The following is a 20,540-nucleotide window of genomic DNA, read 5'->3' as shown; positions in this document are numbered from 1 at the left end:
GGGGTGACAGGAGGCAAGAGGCCTTCCTACCCACAGGCAAAAAAAAAACAGATTTGACACAACAAAAAGATACTCAGGGCGGAGATGTTGGTCCTCGCAACCAAGAACATTTTGTTCCTTTCGCCCATACTCCAGAAACTCCTTAGCAGACCAAACTGTGAGATGAGGCAGACCTACCTGACAACAGCAACCATGCAACACCAAGAAACCCAATGCCAACAAACTCTGCCTGACTCAGCCCAGCAATGCAGGGCAATAGAGGTAGGGGCACGCTTCAAAAGTTCATCGGGACATGGCATACATATGTAACAGACAATTGGGTACTGACCATCATCCAACAGAATACCCTTTGCCCCATATCTCCTGGCAGGGGGGTTTCTTACATCACCCCCCCACCCATCAAAGAGAACACTTGCTTCTACGGGCATACACACACTACTACTAACAGGAGTTATAGAACATGTACAAGAATTACAGAAATACAAAGGCTTCTACTCCAAACTTATTTCTGGTATTCAAGAAGGAGGGATCATTCCATCTAGTACTCGACTTAAAACCTCTAAACTCAATGGTCTTAAAGCTAAAGTTCAGGATGGAATCCGTCAGATCAGTGATTGCAGCCATGGAACCAGAAATTTTGACTTCAGTAGACCTGCAGGATGCCTGCCTGCACATTGCCATTTACCCTCATTGAAGGAGATTTGTCAGATTTGCAGTCAAGGACGCTCACTATCAGTTTACTGTGCTACCGTTTGGTCTCAGCACCACGTGTTTTTACCAAGATTCTGACCCCGATAATGGCCTACCTGAGATCCCTGGGAGTGCACGACATACCATATTATGTATGACTTTCTGATAAAGGCCCCCACGGCAGCACAGGCAACCAGAGATACAGAATTGTGTCTCTGGGTGCTAGCACAATATGGCTGGTTAATCAACCACTGCAAAAGCTCTCATATCAAGCCAAGCAATTAGGGCCTTTTGTTTGACTCCAAGAGGCACCAAGAATACTGCCTTAGACTCCTGGGACTAACGGTAGCAGCCCTAGAAGCCAAACTCTTCGCGAGGTTCCATCTCAGGCCCTTACAACACAATTTCCTACAACATTGGAACAGAAACCACCAAAACCTGCAATAGATAATCCCCATCTCACAAACAACCAGGGACAGTCTTCTCTGGTGGACAAGTGAGGACAACCTCCTACAGGGCAGGAGTTGGGCAAGTACTACCTGGGAAGTAGTGACCATGGACGCCAGGTTCAGCCGATGGGGGGAGTATACAAAGAGCTTACACTCCAAGGGACTTGGTCCAGTGAGGAGAGCCTCATTTCCATCAATGTGCTGGAACTGCGAGCGATAGCATTGGCGCTAGAATGGTCGACACCCTTGCAATCTTGGGCAGTTCAAGTACATTCTGACTACGCAACTGCAGTAGTATATGTCAACAAACAAGGGGGCACACAAAGCAAATCGTCCATGCAAGAATACTAACCTGGGCAGAACGGACAGCCGTATTTATCCCAGTAGTACATAACTGGAAAGAACATCAATCGACCAGGGAGACTGGTCACTCAATACCTAGATCTGACTCGCAGGTGGGGAACACCAAAGGTAGATTTGTTAGCCTCCAAGCACAATGCAAAGCTTCCACTCCACTGTGAAAGATGGTAACATATGGCTGAGCTAGTTAGCCCAAATTCTCCGCTCTGGCAACGGTAAACATACAATCCGAAAAAGGTGCGTGATCACAAGGACTTCCCGAAGAACATCCACGTTGGAACTAAATATTTGTTTAAAAATACAAACAGCGGGCAGGGGAATATGTAGCTCGACACGTTTTGTGACCGCTATGTCACTTCAGAAGCTTGGATGAAGTGAAATAGCAGTCACGAAACGCGTCAAGCTCCTTGTCTCCTACTCCACTCAATACCTAGATCTTCCACCTGCTGACTCGCAGGTGGGGAATATCGGAGGAAGATATGTTAAACTCCAAGCACAACGCAAAGCTTCCACTCTACTGTGCCACTTTCTACCTTTGTCTCTTGGCCTTCCTTCTTTCTGTACTGTCTCCACCGACTGAGCTTGACAACGGAACTGATGAGAGAAGGTGGAGATGAACTATTCTGTGGGACGGACCTGGAGGTACCAAAATTCAATTCTGCCTCCAGAGGTGAATGAAGACAAAACCCAAACATCTGCACTGCAGTTTGGGCCTACTAGAAAAGGATTTTTCATTGAGTACATAATCCCTTTTTCTGCATTCTATCACACGGTTTCATTTTCCCAAATAGTTATTAACACAGCTAAATAAAATGTACTTGTATATTTCAGCTGAAGGATTTGATGATTGTTGGCATTGACTGTTATCATGATACATTATCAGGAAAAAGATCTATTGGGGCGTTTGTTGCCAGTTTAAACCAAAGCATGACACGGTAATTTATTTAGTTGTAGGTTAATTTTCTATACAGCTATGCTAAACATTTCTTTATGTTTAAAATTGTGCTTTAAAGCAATTTTCTTTTTAAATCTCTAACACTTATCTACTGTATGCTGGCTGTTTCAGCTGTGGAAGAATCTCAATAGCACATAGCTTGTGATTCTGCACAGTTGTGAATATTAATTGTTGCCTAGTCTTTACAAATGGTCTATCTATGCAAGTATGTATATATAATGTTTAAAAGGCACCTGTCGAAAGAAAATTTCAGTATAGCCAGTGCTCCAGTTGGAGACAACAATACCGTTACAAAATATTCTCATAGTAAGTGCTATGTCACACACACCCATGTTAGGAGGCTCTCGTTATGGCCAAACATGTCCATCTAAACGGAGAGTTCTGTCCCGGTGCAGGTGGCATAGTGTTCACTACGAGCATTTCTTGCAGAAAATGGTATTGTGTCCCCTTTACCAGAGTGCAGGCCTTCACCTGTGAAGCAATCCTACGATATTTGCACTTTTTGCACTCTTACATATGGATGTTTATTCATTAGATACTGTGTGGTTGCTTTTTTAAGCTTTTTACTACATGGGAATGTATGAGTTGTAATAGGGCCTGTTCCTTTTAATTGTGGCTGTACTCAAAGCACTGTGATTAACTTCCAAACACTGGCAATATGCTGCATGTTGCATCTTACCTGCAATATGGCAACTTATTTGCCAGGCATTGGGCCTATTAGTGATGAGTGAATTGTTTCGCACAAAAATGACGCCCATAGACTCTAAAAGGTGGGGAAAAAATTGTTGCACGTCCAAAAATTGTTGACAACCATAGACTTCCATGAATCTATGTGAATTCCGCTAATTTTTCGCCAAAATGGGTCAGATTTTGCCCATCACTAGTGCCTTATGATCATCCTGCCTAATCTTGGGCCAGATCTTTATCTGGCAAGTAGGAAAATCCCATTAGGGGAACAATGAATACTTGTGTTGATGTGATCCTTTCCTGATGGATCTCATAGCTCTATATGAATTATCAGTTGTTTACTCAGTTTAGAGTTGCTTGCCTTGTCATGAAACAAACTAGAAGCCAATAATTATAAAGCTTTAAAGTAGAAAGTAAACTACTTTTGTGTAGATTTGCACCAGTGTTAGCAAATGATGTTTGAAAAAACATGGTAGTGGAAATAATTGCAGACAAGCAAGCAATTGATGCAAATTAATGAACTTACTTGCAATTTCTTAAAAAGAGTACCTAAACCCATCCTACAATATATAAGCCCATTGGTGTTGTGCTTGAACAGAAATTTAAAGGCTGCACATTATTATATTTGTCAAATCACAGACATACCATTGGACTATATCTAAGATGAGTTTTGATAGGTGAAGGTATTAAGTTAAAAGTGGGATAAGAGAAAACAATTATGTTTAACAATATAGTAATTAATCTGGTCTTCAAATCTAACCTTTTCTTTTATTATTGCCTTTCATTTCATGCTTATAGGTGGTTTTCTCGTTGCGTTCTCCAGGCACAGAAGCAAGAGATTGTTGATGGTCTTAAAGTCTGCATGCATGGTAAAACCCACATTGGCAAGAATTCTTACACGTTTTCATTTGGTCTGTAGAAATTTAAAAATCAGTGTACCGCCTCACCTAATGGTCCTAAGAAAATCAAAGATACTTCTTAGCTCTTTCCAAGTGTCACCCTAATAGTAAAATACAGTCCTTTTATTTCCTTGGTCAAGAAGTAGCAAAGAATACACTTTAGTCTCTTCAATGAACATCTGTATGTGTTGTATTAGCTTATACAGGTGTGGATCTGCTGTTCAGAATGCTTGGGACCTGGGGTTTTCCCGACAACTGATCTTCCCTAATATTGATCTTTATGTCTTAAGTCTTCTAGAAAATCATATAAACATTAAATAAACCCAATAGAATGCTTTTGCTTCCAATAAGGAATATGTATATCTTAGTTTGGATCAAGTGCACGGTACTATTTTATTACAGAGAAAAGGGAAATCACTTTTAAAAATTTGGATAAAATGGAGCCTATGGGAGTTGACCTTTCCGTATATACCTGTATTTATATTTAACCAATTACCAGATCTGAAATCACTGTTAATATAGAACTCACAATATGTTACCATATACCCTGCTCTGCATTTGTCGCTAACTAAGGTACATCACTGCCGAATGTGTTCTTGCTTTATATACTTGTTAATAATAGTAATAAAAGTAGTCGACACATGCAGAGATTAGCTAGACACCAAAATATACAAAGGGCTCATTTGCAAGTTCAAAGTGCTAAACTGGATGCAGAATTAAGTTTGTATTGATGCTGTACTTGCATTCACATATCCTTTTGTACTAAAAAAAGACTTCAGAACTTTCTTATTTAAGAAAGCCTGCTCTAGGAAAAATACCCCAACTAGCTTGTTTTTTTCCACAAATCTTTGCGTAACTTTCTTTTTTTCCTGATAGGTAGAATTTTATTGTTTTAAAACATATGAAACATATACACATAACACAAAAAACATGCCATTATCTTATTCGTTACAAGATGTTTAGACCATGGACTTTGAGGTGGTGCTTCATTCAATGTTTTGGTTGGTATATCAATCAGCATAAGCACTGTATAGGTGCCTGTTTATCCACAGGGAGGGCTACACCTCTCTTGTATTTATTAACACCATGAGTTAGCCATATTAGAGCCCACATAAATTTATAACCTCTCTCCAGTATTCAGTGTTCCAGGTCACTGTAGAGTACCAAAGTTCCCTAGTCCCGCCTCCCACCATGTGCTCCAAATTCTTTCAAATTTTTTAAGCAAACTTCTGGCTAATAGGGTGAGCTTAATAAGGGGTAAGGTCTGAGTCACCAGTTTGATCCAGTTATGTACCATGGGGGGGGCTAGATCCCATCCACGCCATTGCTATTATTTTCCTACCATAATATAGTAGAGTTCTGTACCTATTTCTGGCATGGTTGGTGGTTATGAGATCATCTAAGACCCCTAATATACACAACTGTGGTGTTAGCAGCTTGGGAAAGTCTAAATTATCAGATAGTAGATTTATAACTTCAGCCAAAAATGTGGCCACCAATGGACAGGACCAGGCCGTGTGTAGAAAATTTGCCCCTTCTGTCCCACATCTGTGGCATATTGCACCTGGGTTGCGTCCCATGGACCTGTGTGACTTTCTTAACACAGGATTTCCCTAATGATTGCTCACACTGAAAGGCTTAAGCAATCCCAAATCAGCCCCGTAGTGTTTGATCCTACTGGAGGTAGCTCAGCAGCACTTGGGTGTCGATTCTGCTCAGTAGTTAAAAAGTCCCTGGCACCTGTGAACATTCAGCACTCTCTCTTTACCAACGGCATATATGTTGTGGCTTCTGTAGTTGTAGGAAGTCAAAGCGCCCTTTATACATAGTAGTTAAATCATTCATTCCTGGCCTTTTTATGCTTTACACTACATAGGAACAAGTTAGAGCTTATTCTTTTCAATTGTGCATGTGCCCACACATAACCAGGTTATAGTTTAGTGTTGGCTACTATCACCTGATCTGAACATTATCATATTATTAGTTTAAAAGATAAGACACACGTCATAACATTTGACTAGAAAATGTTCGTTTGTCAAAAAAGATTTTTTTAAGTGGAGGAAAAAGACAATCTGCCCAATTTTGTGTGTTACTCTTTGTGTATATTAATATTTTGCTGCTAACCAAATACTACTTACAGGTGCCCTAAAAGCCTGGTATGATTGCCACAAAGTTCTGCCTAACCGTATAATAATCTACCGAGATGGAGTAGGAGATGGTCAGTTGAAAACATTGGTTGAATATGAAATACCGCAGTTCCAGGATTGTATAAGGTCTGCTGCAAAAGAATACAGGTTTGAATATTTGCATTCGTTATACTTTTGTAGATGTAAGAAACCTGTTTGTGTAGAGACTAGGGGATTAATTATAACTTGACCTCTGGAGGCATGACAGAAGAATAATTGGCGCTTCTCCTTTCTATATAATGTTGAACGCCACCTTCCTGATCCAGTTTTTCTTCAATCCACTCACGGAGTAGAGGACTGTTTTTACTATCTGTTAGTATTAGATTTAGCTTTTAGTTTTTATTTTCTTTGAGGTATGCAGAGCTACTTCCCAGGGCTGATCAAGTGTGTATTCCCTCTTTGTTCTCACCTAGCCAGCAAAAGGATCCAACTAGGCTGACACTAGCTTCAATATTAGTTTGGCAAATGGTAGAAGAAAGCAAGAGAACTAGCCCATATGTGGCAAAGCTACCATGCAGGATCGAGCTACATGGAAAAGATCATTTGTCACCCATCTCGGGACCGTCTCATAGCCTAACGCGGCCTTTCAAGAGACACCACATGGCAAGGAGTGACGTGAGCCTGCTTGACCTGATGTCACATCCGTCACGCATCTCATGCACAGAGAGCCCAGAGACACCACGTGGCAGATTCCAAAGGCTGCCATCCTAGCACTACTCAGTCCTGCTTAATAGGACAAGAGTAGAGATCACAGCCGCACTGACTGTATTCTCCCATCCTGCAGAGGGCTACAAGGCTGGGGCAGGTATTACAAATTTACGGCAATGTAGCTGCCAGTAATTTTGTAATACCCTTTGAAAAAACCCCTTGGCCCGCCCCCAATTCACACAGAACTTAAGCTTTTTTAAGGACTTCTGCCATGTGTCGCCACCCCTTTTTGCGGCATGGTATGTGGCTCTGCCCCATTTGCATCACGGACTGCCCCTTTTGTTCCTGCCCCCCACCGCACGGTAAAACCTTTCAGAAAAGGCGGCAACCCTAAGGCCAGAACATTACAAGATATTCAAAAAGATTTGCCTGATCCAGTCCCAACTAAACACAAGAAGCCTTCAGCAAAGAAGTCCACAGCAAAAAATGTCAGCTATAACAAAAACACTGTAATGTCACATTTGCAAACACACGACACAAAAATACCTGTTTTGACTGCAAGGAATTACAGGACTCATGGACACAGTGAGACTCCTGAGGAAGCTTCAGACACATGTAACAATGACCAAGACATGACACAGTCGCAGAACCAACCATCAGGGCCAGTCACACTGTCTCCCACTGAGGAGGTACTTCCCTCCACATCATCAGTACACCTACCAATAACTGGCCTGCTTGACCCATCAAATCCACTATTCAGTCCACAATGAAACAGTCTGACAAACCACATAGGAGAAAGAGACATTTACAACAATCTGATTCTGCCTTATCAGCTCCAGTCGTGACTTGTGCCTGCACTTTAGGATGTAACTAGTTTCTGGCAGGCTGTTATTTCTCCTACTTAATGTAACTGAATTAGTCTAAGTGGGGCTTGGCTTTTACTATTTAGTCTTGTTTTTAGATCTACCAGGGAGCTGGTACTGTATCTTGTGTTAGCGAGCTGCTATTTGGTTACCTTTCCATTGTTCTTTTCTTAGGCTACGGGGGTGAGCACAAGTCACATGACTGGGGGCAGCTGGGAAACTGACAATATGTCAGTCAGATTTCAAAATTAAATATAAAAAAATCTGTTTGCTCTTTTGAAAAATGGATTTCAGTGCAGAATTCTGCTGGAGCAGCACTATTAACTGATGTGTTTTAAAAAAACATGTTTTCCCATGACAGTGTCCCTTTAAGACAAGCGATAGCATCAGCTGGCCTCGCCCGAACGGTACCAAAAACGTATTACGCACCCACCATTAACCCAAAAAGAATTGGTGTCTGAGATAGGCAGACTAAGTCAGACCTTTGCATTCCTGGCATACACATCAATGGACATAGTCTGATTAGCAATCACAAATATGGAGCGCTCACCTCCCAACTCATCTCACAGTTGTTGTGCCAGGTGCTGAACCGGAAGACCCCAATCCTGTCGAAGGGTCACATCAATACTCCAAGAAATTACCAGCAGCACACTGTTAGTCTTGCATAAGTGCTCAAGTGCAGATTTATTGTGTAGCCCATAGCATATAAAGGCAACGTTTCGGACCTCCCAGGTCCTTTGTCACTGATTAGCAGTGAAGTCCAGCATCAGCACAGTGCTGGCTAGGAAGGAACTATGGCTATGCCACTGGTCTGGAGACACGGTGTCAGGCTATTGCCACTCAGATTCACTGGAGACTTCCTGTTTGGTCCAGACCTGAAGCAGATTATCGCAGACAGCACGGGGAAGAGCATATTTTTACCTACTGGCATAAAAATCCAGACAAGAGAATACCTCTAGACCCTATTGCCAACGATCTTGGCCATCTCACAACACAACATTTAGTTTCTTTCTCAACTTCTCCTATAGTCAGGCCAGTCAGGAATCAGAGGGGCAGGTCATCATGACAAACCCAATTTAGCAAACACATGTACAAGACCCGGGTCCTTACCATTGTCAGAGACGGATATCTCATCACATTCTCATTCTGCTATCATTCTGTTAGCGTTTCAGTACCCAAGTTACAAGCTCTGACAACCAATTACCACCCTTCTACAGAGCAACGTAATCATCCCTGCCCCAATCAGTCACAGATACCAGGGATTCTATTCAAACCTGTTCCTGGTGAAGAAAAAATAGGAGTCCCTCCTACCGGTCCTCAATCTCAAGCCATTAAATCCATCCAAACAATTAAATTTTGGGCACTACCATTCTGGCTCTGCACAGCCCCACACATCTTCATCAAGGTACTCGTCCCTAATTGCAGCACACCTAAGGAGAATGGGAGCAGCAGTCACACCATTTCTTGAATGCCTCCTCATTTGAGCACATTCTTATTATCGGGCAGTGAGAGACACCCGATTATGCGTGACCACCTTGACTCAAAATGGATGGTTGATCAATCACAAAAAGAGCTCCCTCACACGACTCAGGAGCTCCAGTTTCTAGGCAACAGAATTACAAGCATTGCAACAAAATTCCCTATCAGAGCATGGCTTCATGGTTTCCTCCCTGGAGGCAATTTCATTTGCACAGTTCCACATGAGACACGTTCTCAACCTATGGAACAAGAACCATCACAGTTTTTCTCAGAGGACTCAGAGAGACAACCTGGTCACGGGCAGGCTGTAGGACCTACCCACCTGGAATGTTATCGCAACAGACGCCAGCCTCTCAGGCTGGGGGCACTGTTCTCACCGCTGACTTGTTAGGGGACTTGGTCAACTACCAATCAACATCCTCTAAATCACAGCCATTACAATATGGAACCATCTCCTAAAGAAACAGCTATTACGCATCCAGTCCAATAACGCCACGTTGTTGCCGTACCTAAACAAACAGGGAGGGACACAAAGTGCCCAAGCAATGTCAGAAGTGGCCACAGCTCTCCTTTGGGTGTCCAAAACTGGGAGGCCGACTACCTCAGCCTCCAGACAATCGACCAGGGAGAATAATCACACCCTCAAGTCTTCCAACAAATTGTGCACCACGGGGGGAGCCCGATGTAGATATGCTGGCCTCCAATCGCAACTTCAAGGTTGGTACCTTGAAGTTGCGATTGGAGGCCAGCATATCTACATATCTACCAACCTATTGTGCCAGGTCATGGAATGCCAAAGCTTCTTTCATAGAAGCCTTACTCATACCTTGGAAATTTAGACTGGTATACTCCTTTTCTCCACTAGCCATCCTCCCATGGGTAGTGCGAAAGATAAAGACAGAAGCAAATCATACCATTCAAATATCAAGTATGACAATCTGTCCGTACCACATTTGATGGCATGTCTCTTGAAATATCCTTATGGCAGGAGAGCGGCTTTTCCCCACAAGCCACACAGATGTTTTTACAGGCCAGAAGAGCATCTACTTCCAAAATCTGTGTCTCAGAATGTGTCTCAGAACTAGCAGTCCTATCATGCAAGACACCTTGGCTGGTGATTCACCATGATAGAGAAGTTTTCAGGATGATAACGTCCTTCCTATCGAAGGTGGCCTTATCATGCCACATAAACTAGGAGATTATTTTACCTTTCCTTTGCCCTCGTCCATCAAATACTAGGTAAAGAACACTACATACATTAGATGTGATCCCTGCAGTCAAATACTACCTATATCAAACTAAAACCATCAGAAAATCAGACACCTTTCTAGTCATACGGTGGTGCAGGGAGGAAATCGCCAGCCGCAAATAGAACCATAGATTGTTATTAGAGGTCATTAATTTCTCTTACCAACGTAAACAGCTTGCACCACCATTCCAAGTAAAGGCGCACTCTACCAGGGCCATGAGTGCTTCCTGGGTGTCGGTGAACGCAGCTACCCCAGAGCAGATTTGCAAGGTCGCCACCTGGGCCTCACTCTCCACCTTCATTAGATTCTACAGACTACAAGTCTTCCACTCTGCCCCAGCAGCCTTTGGACATAAGGTCCTACAGGCTGCTGTGAGACCCACTCTTCAAGGGGGCTGCTTTTGGACTTCCCCCTAGTGCATGCACAGATAGGAAAGGCTGTCCTTCAGAAAAGGGGATTTTGGACTTACTGGGAAATCCTTTTCTCGTAGGCCTGGACTGTCAGTGCAGTAAACCCTGCCCTTCAGTTCAGTTATGCTAGGATTATTGTTGTTACCGTATATACCCGAGTACAAGCCGAGTTTTTCAGCATCCAAAATGTGCTGAAAAAGTCTTACCTCGGCTTATACTCGGGTCAGCGGGCCCGCGTAGCTGAGATTGCAGCCACTTTTAATCATTCCTATACCAACAGTACACTTGGGGAGAGACTGCAATATCCCACAATGCCCTCTGTTGGTTATATGAAAGAATAACAGTGCGCCCTCTGTTGGTTATATGAAAGAATAACAGTGACTGCAATATCACACAGCGCCATCTGTTGGTTATATGAAAGAATAACAGTGACTGCAATATCACACAGCTGAAAATCTGTTGGTTATATGAAAGAATAACAGTGACTGCAATATCACACAGCGCCATCTGTTGGTTGTATGAAAGAATAACAGTGCGCCCTCTGTTGGTTATATGAAAGAATAACAGTGACTGCAATATCACACAGCACCATCTGTTGGTTGTATGAAAGAATAACAGTGCGCCCTCTGTTGGTTATATTAAAGAATAACAGTGACTGCAATATCACACAGCACCCTCTGTTGGTTATATGAAAGAATAACAGTGCGCCCTCTGTTGGTTATATGAAAGAATAACAGTGACTGCAATATCACACAGCGCCATCTGTTGGTTATATGGAAGAATAACAGTGACTGCAATATCACACAGTGCCCTCTGTTGGTTATATGAAAGATTAACAGTGACTGCAATATCACACAGCGCCCTCTGTTGGTTATATGAAAGAATAACAGTGACTGCAATATCACACAGCGCCCTCTGTTGGTTATACGAAAGATTAACAGTGATGGCAATATCAAACAGCACCCTCTGCACATGGTTGTGGGACAGTGGGACAATGCACACAGTAATCCGTTTGGCAATTCTCTGTCACCATCAACTTTGCAAAGAAGTCCGGTTGATCGCTGGGGGGGTCGCTTTGACAGAATGTGCGCTGCTGGGAGACGGCTGTAGTTGTGTCTAGGCTTATACTAGAGTCAATACGTTTTCCCAGTTTTCGTAGGTAAAATTAGGTACCTCGGCTTATACTCGGGTCGGCTTATACTCGAGTATATACGGTATGTTCTTCTTGTTCTATCTGTTTGTACCTCCACCTTGGACAGAGTGCTACCCAAACTGGATCGGGGAGGTGATTTTCAACATTATATAGAAGGGAGGAGTGCCAATTATTCTGTCCTGCCTCCAGAAACTAAGGAGTACATAACCCCCTAGTTTCTGTACTGACAGTCCCAAGTCTACGAAAAAAAGGATTTTACGGAAATGTCCAAAAATCCCCCTTTTCAACCTCTTACTGTATATATTCATGATGCTAGGGACCAAGGGGGTTTCCAGAAAAGGAGTCCTTTCATAATTGCAATTATAATACCTTAAGTCTATTAAGAAAAATGTAAACATGCAAAAGAAACCTAACAGGATTATCTGGATTTATAGTTTATTGTCAAGTACAAAGTACTGTTTAAAAGGGTGGTTCACATTTAAGTTAACTTTTAGTAATTTATAGAATGTCCTATTGCTAGCAACTTTGCAATTGCTTGTAATAATTTTTTAATAGGTTTTGAATTATTTGTCTTCTACATCTTTCCAGCTTTCAAATGGGGGTCATTGAATCCAGTACCCAAAAAAAGTTAGCTCTGTACAACAATTTATTAATTGCTTATATTTCTATTCAGTTCCTGTTCATATTCCAGTCTCTCATTCAAGCCACTAGTAAGGGAAACAAGACACTAGCAATCAGATATCTCCTGTCATATTACAAAAATAACTGAAAAGCCATAAAAATTAAAAATATATGCCAATAGTCTCAGAATATCATTGTATAATACTAAGTTAAACTAAAGATAAAAAATCTCTTTAGTATTACAGAGAAATTATAGAAAATGTAAAGTTTGGTGATACCTTTTATTGGCTAAATGAATAAGTAACAATTGCAAGCTTTTGAAGCACACAGGGCCCCTTCCTCAGGCAAAATACAAATGAAAGCTTAAAAAGGCACATTATATATATATTGTTAGAACACTGAAAAAGGTTTTATGGACAATAAATTAGAAAGTTACAGATAGACAGATAACTTTTAAAGATAATTGATTGTGATGTATGTAACTCCGTATGTTCTATGTATATAATTCATGTGATTTAGTTGTATAATCACACTTACTTTACAGTGCTACGCAATATGTTGGCGCTATATAAATACATGTTAATAATAATAAAAGTAAATAGGGTGGGTTGTAAATAGTCCAGGGGTCTGGATTCAGTCATGTCACATACCGTATATACTCGAGTATAAGCCGTCCCAAGTATAAGCCGAGGTACCTAATTTTACCTCCAAAAACTGGGAAAGCTTATTGACTCGAGTATAAGCCGAGGGTGAGAAATGCAGCAGCTTCTGGTAAGTTTCAATCAAAAAATTGAGGGTTTCTGCTCCCATTGGAGGTGCCGGCGTCTCGTTTTTGGATGCCGGCGACCATTCTTGGACGCCGGCGAATATTCTTGGAGACTATTCTTGGACGCTGGCGACTATTCTTAGGCGCCGGCGACTATTCTTAGGCGCCGGCGACCATTTTTGCGATTGACCCGAGTATAAGCCGTGGTAGAGTTTTTCAGCATATTTTGGGGGCTGAAAAACTCGGCTTATACTCGAGTATATACGGTAGTTTGAACTAGACCAAGACAGAATAGGGAAAGGTTAACACAACAGTGCACAATTAGAAATTGGACACGAAAAAAGTGAAGATAACAGGTAAGGGTTACACTGGGTGGGATAACATATGGAACCAGAACTTATCCACTTCACATGTCCTTACCAGACTGTAACAAATAAACTACAAATAGGAATTGTGACCTGTAAAGATAAGACAATACTTTATCTTTAGTCAAGGAAGCACACACTAGTACAGTCAGCACTTTGTTGTGAGATGGTCAACTTAAGTGTAGATTGCCCTTAGCTGTTTTTTTCTAGGTGTCAAATCCCTAAGTTTGTCATATCTGGACATAAAACTTTCTATGTTCAGGCCACATTCTAGGGTTTTTTTTATGAGTTTGAATCCTTTAGCTCCCGTGTCTTGAAGTTACCCTTTAAAACTGTGACCCGAACATTTTTGATGTTTTGGGTATTGCATCTGTGTTGCCATGCTTGATGTTAAACCTGTGGGCGTTCATCCGTTGGCGCAGTGTTTATCCTGTTTCTCCCACATAGAGTACTGTAGTGGGGCATTTCAAACACATTATTAGGTATACCACATTGTCTGATTTACAGGTAAATGAATCCTTTATCTGGTGTTCCTGTTGACGGTGCTGTATTGGTACCTGGTCTACTGCGTGTATGTGTGCAGAGGTTTCACACCTTATTTGCAGGGCCTTGTAGAGCGCTACATGCAATAATTTCTTTTAGATTGGGGGGCTGTCTGCATGCTAGGAGTGGAGGTTCTGGAATTATATTGTGCAGCCTCTTGTCATTAAGTAGTATTGGCTTTAGTTCCATTATGCTTTTGCGTAGGGACTCCAGATGCTGGTTATAGGTAACAACCAGGGGGGGTTATTGTTGTCTGTCTGTTTTTATTTGAGGAGGTTTTCCCTGGGTATGGAAACTGCTCTCTTTATTTGCCTGTCTGTCATTCCGGGCCTATATCCTTTGTACAATTCCTATTTGTAGTTTATTTGTTACAGTCTGGTAAGGAAATGTGAAGTAGATAAGTTCTGGTTCCATATGTTATCCAACCCAGTGTAACCCTTACCTGTATCTTTACTTTTTTCTTGTCCAATTCCTAATTTGCACTGTTGTGTTAACCTTGCCCCATTCTGTCTTGTCTAGTTCAAACTATGTGACATGACTGAATCCAGACCCCTGGACTATTTACAACCCACCTTAATTACTTTTATTATCTCTACAATTTATCTTTGTCTATCTGTAACTTTCTAATTTATTGTCCATAACCCCTTTTTCAGTGATCTAACATTATATATAATGTGCCTTTTTCAGCTTTTGCCTGACGAAGGGCCTGTGTGCTTTGAAAGCTTGCAATTGATACTTATTAATTTTAGCCAATAAAACGTATCACCAAACTTTACATTTTCTGCATTTTTTCAACTGCTTACACGGTACTACATCTTAAAACTAAAGAAATTTTAATTATTAAAAATAGAAATTATTTGTCTAAAATGGGCTGAATGAAACATGAAAAAAAACATTCACCGCTAAGGGAAAAATGTAGTTAGTGTCACAAATCCCTAGCGCAGAATGAGACTTGCATTCGCAGTAGAGTAAAATCTGCAAATTTTATTACTGAACAGTTTGCTGGGGGACACATGAGGAAGGTAAGAAACATGGCAGCTTTGCACTACATTTTTCCTAGGTTGATGAATATTTTTACTAAAAAGAGCACAGGCCCACTGGACAAACTTAGGGGACCATTTATCAAAATATACATCAAGTGATGGAACACGCTATGATGCATCAAATCCCGGATTCTAATTAATCCAGACTTTATACATAATTTGGACAAACCTTAACCCACAAGTGTTGAAATTAATGTGCCCATAACTTTTTTGTGGGGTTTAAGTTATCCAATACTAGATATAGTTGCCTCCTACAATCCTGTGTCTGTTTCTAGCTGCTTGTTTATTATCACCACAGGCATATCTAAAGTGTGTAAAATAACCAACAATTCCCATGGTTATCAGCAACCTTCTCACCACTCTCCAACATTTTGTTTGACCCCCAACTATACTCATCTTAGATTTTATGAATGTATCACTTGGAGAAATGTTTTTAACTACAATCTGAATACTTGGACTAAAGGTGTTTTCAATATCTGAACGAATCATTTTATGACGGCTTTGTTTTATTATTTTGGCTTTGAAATACAGAGGAATAATCGAGAACTTTTTTTCTTTCAGCCCAAAACTGACTGTTATTGTTGTAAAGAAACGAGTCAATGCAAGATTCTTTGCACATTTTGGTAATAGACTGCAGAACCCTCCTCCAGGCACCATTGTGGATGTGGAAATCACAAGACCTGAATGGTAAGTAGTTTACAGTATTTTTTCTTTATTGATTTTTCAATTTAATGCAAACAAACTAGAGCAGAGAGTAGAAGGAAAGTAAGGCATAGAGCAAGACTAAGAAGTAATGAGCTCGGAGATGGGCGATCCCTATGTATAGCATATAAGAGTTCATGTAGTTGAAATTATACAGTTGACTATTGCATCTAATTCATGGAGAATGTTCTAAAATTTGGAAGGGCTTTATTGCCCACTTTTGTCTTATTAACCCTCGATGTTCAATCCTTAGTAAATTTGCCCCTCAGAATGCTAAGGAAGCTAAAATGTGAATATGAACACTTTCCCTTACATTTGTTAGTGTCCTACAAATATTAATATACTTTTTCAGACAGAAAGGTACACCTCTGGTGAAAATCAAACTAAGAGTCTTATGGTCCAAAAGTGACTATGGAGTAAAAGTCAATATTGTTTCTGACAAAACAAATAATCCGCATTACAGTCTGCTTTGTTGTGTAGGGCATTCATTTGCAGTGCACTGTATGACTGCACTCACATTTTGAAAATTCTAGCAAAAACCCTTCCCTGACTACCTTGATAGCCTATAAACACTAAGTTTGCTGCCATCAATTTAAAGGGCATGTAAACTTTGTAAAAAATTAAATCTGAGATCTTTAAACACCTGCTATCAGTGTCGGACTGGCCCACCGCGATACCAGGAAAACTCAGTGTCAGTGGGCCCTCTTGATTATAACCATTTAACCTATTTCATGGTTATTCCCTATTCCTTTATGGTAAAAAAAGAGGCTTAATGGAAGAATAAAGTATAGTAAGTAGATATAAAAGACTAGGAGAAAAAAAGAGGTTGACTGCAGAGAGGAGGAATAATAGTTTGGAAAGTGGGGCCATGGTCACGGTTTACTGGTGGGCCCACCATCTAAAGTTTTTTAGTGGGCCCCTGGCATTCCAGTCCAACACTGCCTGCTATTCTGGTTAGGCTGTAACATCCACTTAATCACTTAGATTCCTTCTTTTTCTCTAATCGACTCAGTCCCCTCTCTTGGAAATTTGCTTTGGCTGTTGACTACTGAGCATACTCACTTCCAACCTGTGAATCGTCTCAGCTCAGATTACTAAGCATGCCCACACCAGTCTAGCAGCCAATAAAGAGATGTTATTGCTGGTTCCGTAGAAACTCTGGTTTAGGTCACTGCTCCTATTTTTTTCTCCTTGCCTCCTTTCTTGAACTTAGCTTAACCATTCCAATCCAAGCAGGCCTTTTATCAAAGCTCTTTCTGTGTAAGCCAGCATTCTTGATTGCAGGAACTTAACATTGAATAAGGGTCTTTGCAGTCATGTGATGTTTGTTGATGTAAACGTCACTGATGTGTGAAAGGGAAAATGGGTGCCAGATGAAAGCTGCTATTTGTTTTAGGAAAATGTGATGGTGCTGGCTAATGTAGGAATATATGCAGTACAAATGATGACGTTTGGTTGGGGAAGATATGTTTCCTACAGGGTAGGAAAATGCAGGGTTTTACATGTCCTTTAAGTGGCTTGCACTTATCTTCACTACTTTGATGATCCATTTGTAGATGTTTTGGTTTTTCATGCCCCCCTGAACTTATAAGTTCAATGGTGACCCTAGGGGTGGTGAATTGGCCTGTTTAGTAAGACAGTGGAAATGCAAACATGTCTGAATTAGCCAGACGTACTAGTAACATTCTCAGCAATGGCAGAGAAATTAAAACCAGGAAAATGTTCACACCTGAAAAGGAATGGAATTGAATGTTTTGTATGTGCAATAAAACTTAGATTTATAGTGAATGTATAGTGGCAAAAGTACCCCCTCTTGTAAATCATAAGGATATTATAAGTTACCGAGGAGTTTCATGACATATAAAGCTCAGAGGTAACTTTTAATATCCTCATATTTTGCAACAGGGGGTACTTTATTTATAATACACAAGTTTCAGTGAGTATTGTTCAAATGACATCACTACTCACCATTTATATTCTGATGACATCACTAGTCACCGTTTAAGGATATCATTTACAAGATATTCATGGCTTTTGTGTATTAAAATAAAATATTGTTTTTCTATGATATAAGTCTTATTTTAAATTTTGGAGCAATGTTTTGCTCATGAAACTTTTCTCCAGGGAAAGATGCATAGACAAAATAGCAGGTATTGTCTCTTGGTTATGGCAAAGCCCTTTATAACAACTCAGATGCACATTTTGAGGAAATAGTGTTTTTCCTATAAAGCTATTCATTGTGTTTTAATTTTTTTTCCTGTTAAAAGTAGCTGAGATAAAATGTAGTATGATGTGACTGTATAACAGTGCTAAATAACACCAAGCTTGTATCTACAGTTTAATGTTTGTTTGTTGTTTTTCTAAACTATAGGTATGACTTCTTCATAGTCAGCCAGTCTGTGAGAGTAGGAACTGTGTCTCCAACTCACTACAATGTTGTGTATGACAACAGTGCACTGAAACCAGATTATATGCAAAGACTGACTTACAAACTTTGCCATCTTTACTACAACTGGCCAGTATGTATCTTTGTTTATTGTAATGATTATTCTTTTTCACTCAGATGTTTTTTTAACAGATTTTTATGTTTGTTTTTAGGGTGTAATCAGAGTGCCAGCTCCGTGTCAGTATGCCCACAAATTAGCATTTTTGGTGGGTCAGAGCATCCACAGAGAACCACATCTTGCACTCTCAGACCGTCTGTACTATCTCTAAATTTTATGAGGAAAGACGATTGAGTGTTTTGCCACTTCAGTCTGCTTAAAATTACTCTACTTAGAATTGAGAAATATTAAAATACAAAATTACTACAGTGTTGGTTAGTTTTAAATGTGTGTACCAGGAGACGATGTGTAGAATTTTTTTTGCATTATTTGTGGAAAAATTTGTGAATTTTGTTTAGTTTAAATTTACAGTAGTAGATATGTAAGCATTTCTGCATTATTTGTGCAAGTAATTTACTGATGACCTAAAAAATGCATTGTTAATTGCATGAAACCTGCCCTTGTTTTCCATTTTGCAGCCAATGGAGAAAAAAAAGATTTTGCTTTGGATATTTATCTTACATTAATTCCAGTGGATTGCTGCTTTATAAAGTGTATATGTTTTATTGCTTGTTGTTTTTGTATTTACAAAGCAAAATTAAGCCTAACACTTTGTGACATTTCTTTCATTTGAACTCATTCCAGTTATACGTGCTGAGAGGTTATCAGCATGATGAACTGTCAATATATCAGTTATCTTATTCATTCCAAACAGCAACAACATCAAGCTTTACTAGAAGAGTAAATATGACAAAGTAAAAAAAATTTAATTTACTAAGTTAGTTGCCTTTGATTATTTATAACAGCACTAATCTTCAATATATAAAGTTAATATTACAATTGAATGTAACTCATACATTATTTACTCACCTTAGCAGTGATTTGAATTCCCATGCACAGTTAGAAAAAGGAAACGTGCATCTTCAGTTCTTGCATTCAGAAAATATGTTCAAAGCCTAATAGTTAAGCCCTCCAGAATTTAATATAATAGCAACAGCACAACACAAACTAACTGTAGAAGTTCCAGAAAGCAAAGCTGTATTCATGCTATGTAGCTTAAATAAAATGTCCCAGTTGGGGCCCGATTTCCTGTAAAAACAGGGAATTGATGGACAGATATGGGGCCATTGCTTACTTAATGTAAACGTGTTGTTGGCTTATATCTGTACTTTTGGAATCCTCTGTTCTATTGCAAATATACTAGAGAAGCATTTAAATCCCTGAACTAAGCTTGGAAATGCAAGGAGCAGAATAAAACTACATAGCTATTGATCTCTAAATAATTGTTGGGGGCTCAGCTTTAAATAAATAAAAGCTTTTGGAAAGGATTTAATTAGATACATAGATGGCAAAACATACAGTTTTAGTATTGTGTATAAGCCTGGAAAAGTAATAGCGATTTTAGGTTTAAGAAGTTTCTCTGGTGATGTGGTTTTTAGATTCCATTTACTTCCAGAGAAAACCTGTATTTGCTTTTCGCTATTTATTATAAGAGTTAAGCTAATAAATATTGTTATTTTTGTGAATGCTGAAAGTGGTATTACTTGTGTATTGATGGCATTTATGTGTAAATGTTAGCAATAAAGCTTGGTTTCTTAAATCATTAACAGTGACAAAGATTTTGTTCATTTTAATGTTTTTCTTCTATGATCAAATATGAAATAATAATGTTAATGTATAGGTGACTGTTAACTCAAAAAGGTGAATTCTTATTCACCTCACTCAGTGTGCTAAAAGAGCTTAATCTAATGGCACATGGGCTAAATCTCGGCCTGAGCCAATCCACAGGCATCAGCTTAGTTGTGTTTCTGCAACCCGAGTCCCCTGTTTCAGCCCAAGACACCAAGAGGATTTTGGTGCTGATGATGTTTCAATGCTTGTTTCGACAATATGGCAGGAAAGTGTTTTCAAGACTACTCATACCTATA

General features: G+C 40.0%; 1 protein-coding gene across 1 annotated transcript in view; it reads left to right on the top strand.

Annotated features, from left to right (window-relative positions):
- LOC108716375 (piwi-like protein 1) overlaps positions 1-20,219 on the top strand; it is a 101,506-nt gene extending 81,287 nt beyond the window's left edge. The window contains exons 16-21 of the mRNA XM_018262473.2: positions 2,331-2,434; positions 3,940-4,010; positions 6,181-6,334; positions 15,929-16,054; positions 18,441-18,588; positions 18,668-20,219. Of these exons, the coding sequence (XP_018117962.1) occupies positions 2,331-2,434; positions 3,940-4,010; positions 6,181-6,334; positions 15,929-16,054; positions 18,441-18,588; positions 18,668-18,784 (720 nt within the window). The 3' untranslated portion in view covers positions 18,785-20,219. The remainder of the gene's footprint in view (positions 1-2,330; positions 2,435-3,939; positions 4,011-6,180; positions 6,335-15,928; positions 16,055-18,440; positions 18,589-18,667) is intronic.
- The last annotated feature ends 321 nt before the right edge of the window (positions 20,220-20,540 follow it).

Source organism: Xenopus laevis, chromosome 1L (assembly GCF_017654675.1).
Source record: "Xenopus laevis strain J_2021 chromosome 1L, Xenopus_laevis_v10.1, whole genome shotgun sequence".
Lineage (NCBI taxonomy): Eukaryota > Metazoa > Chordata > Amphibia > Anura > Pipidae > Xenopus > Xenopus laevis.
Note: the sequence above shows the minus strand (reverse complement) of the source record. Positions and strands in the feature narration are given on the sequence as shown.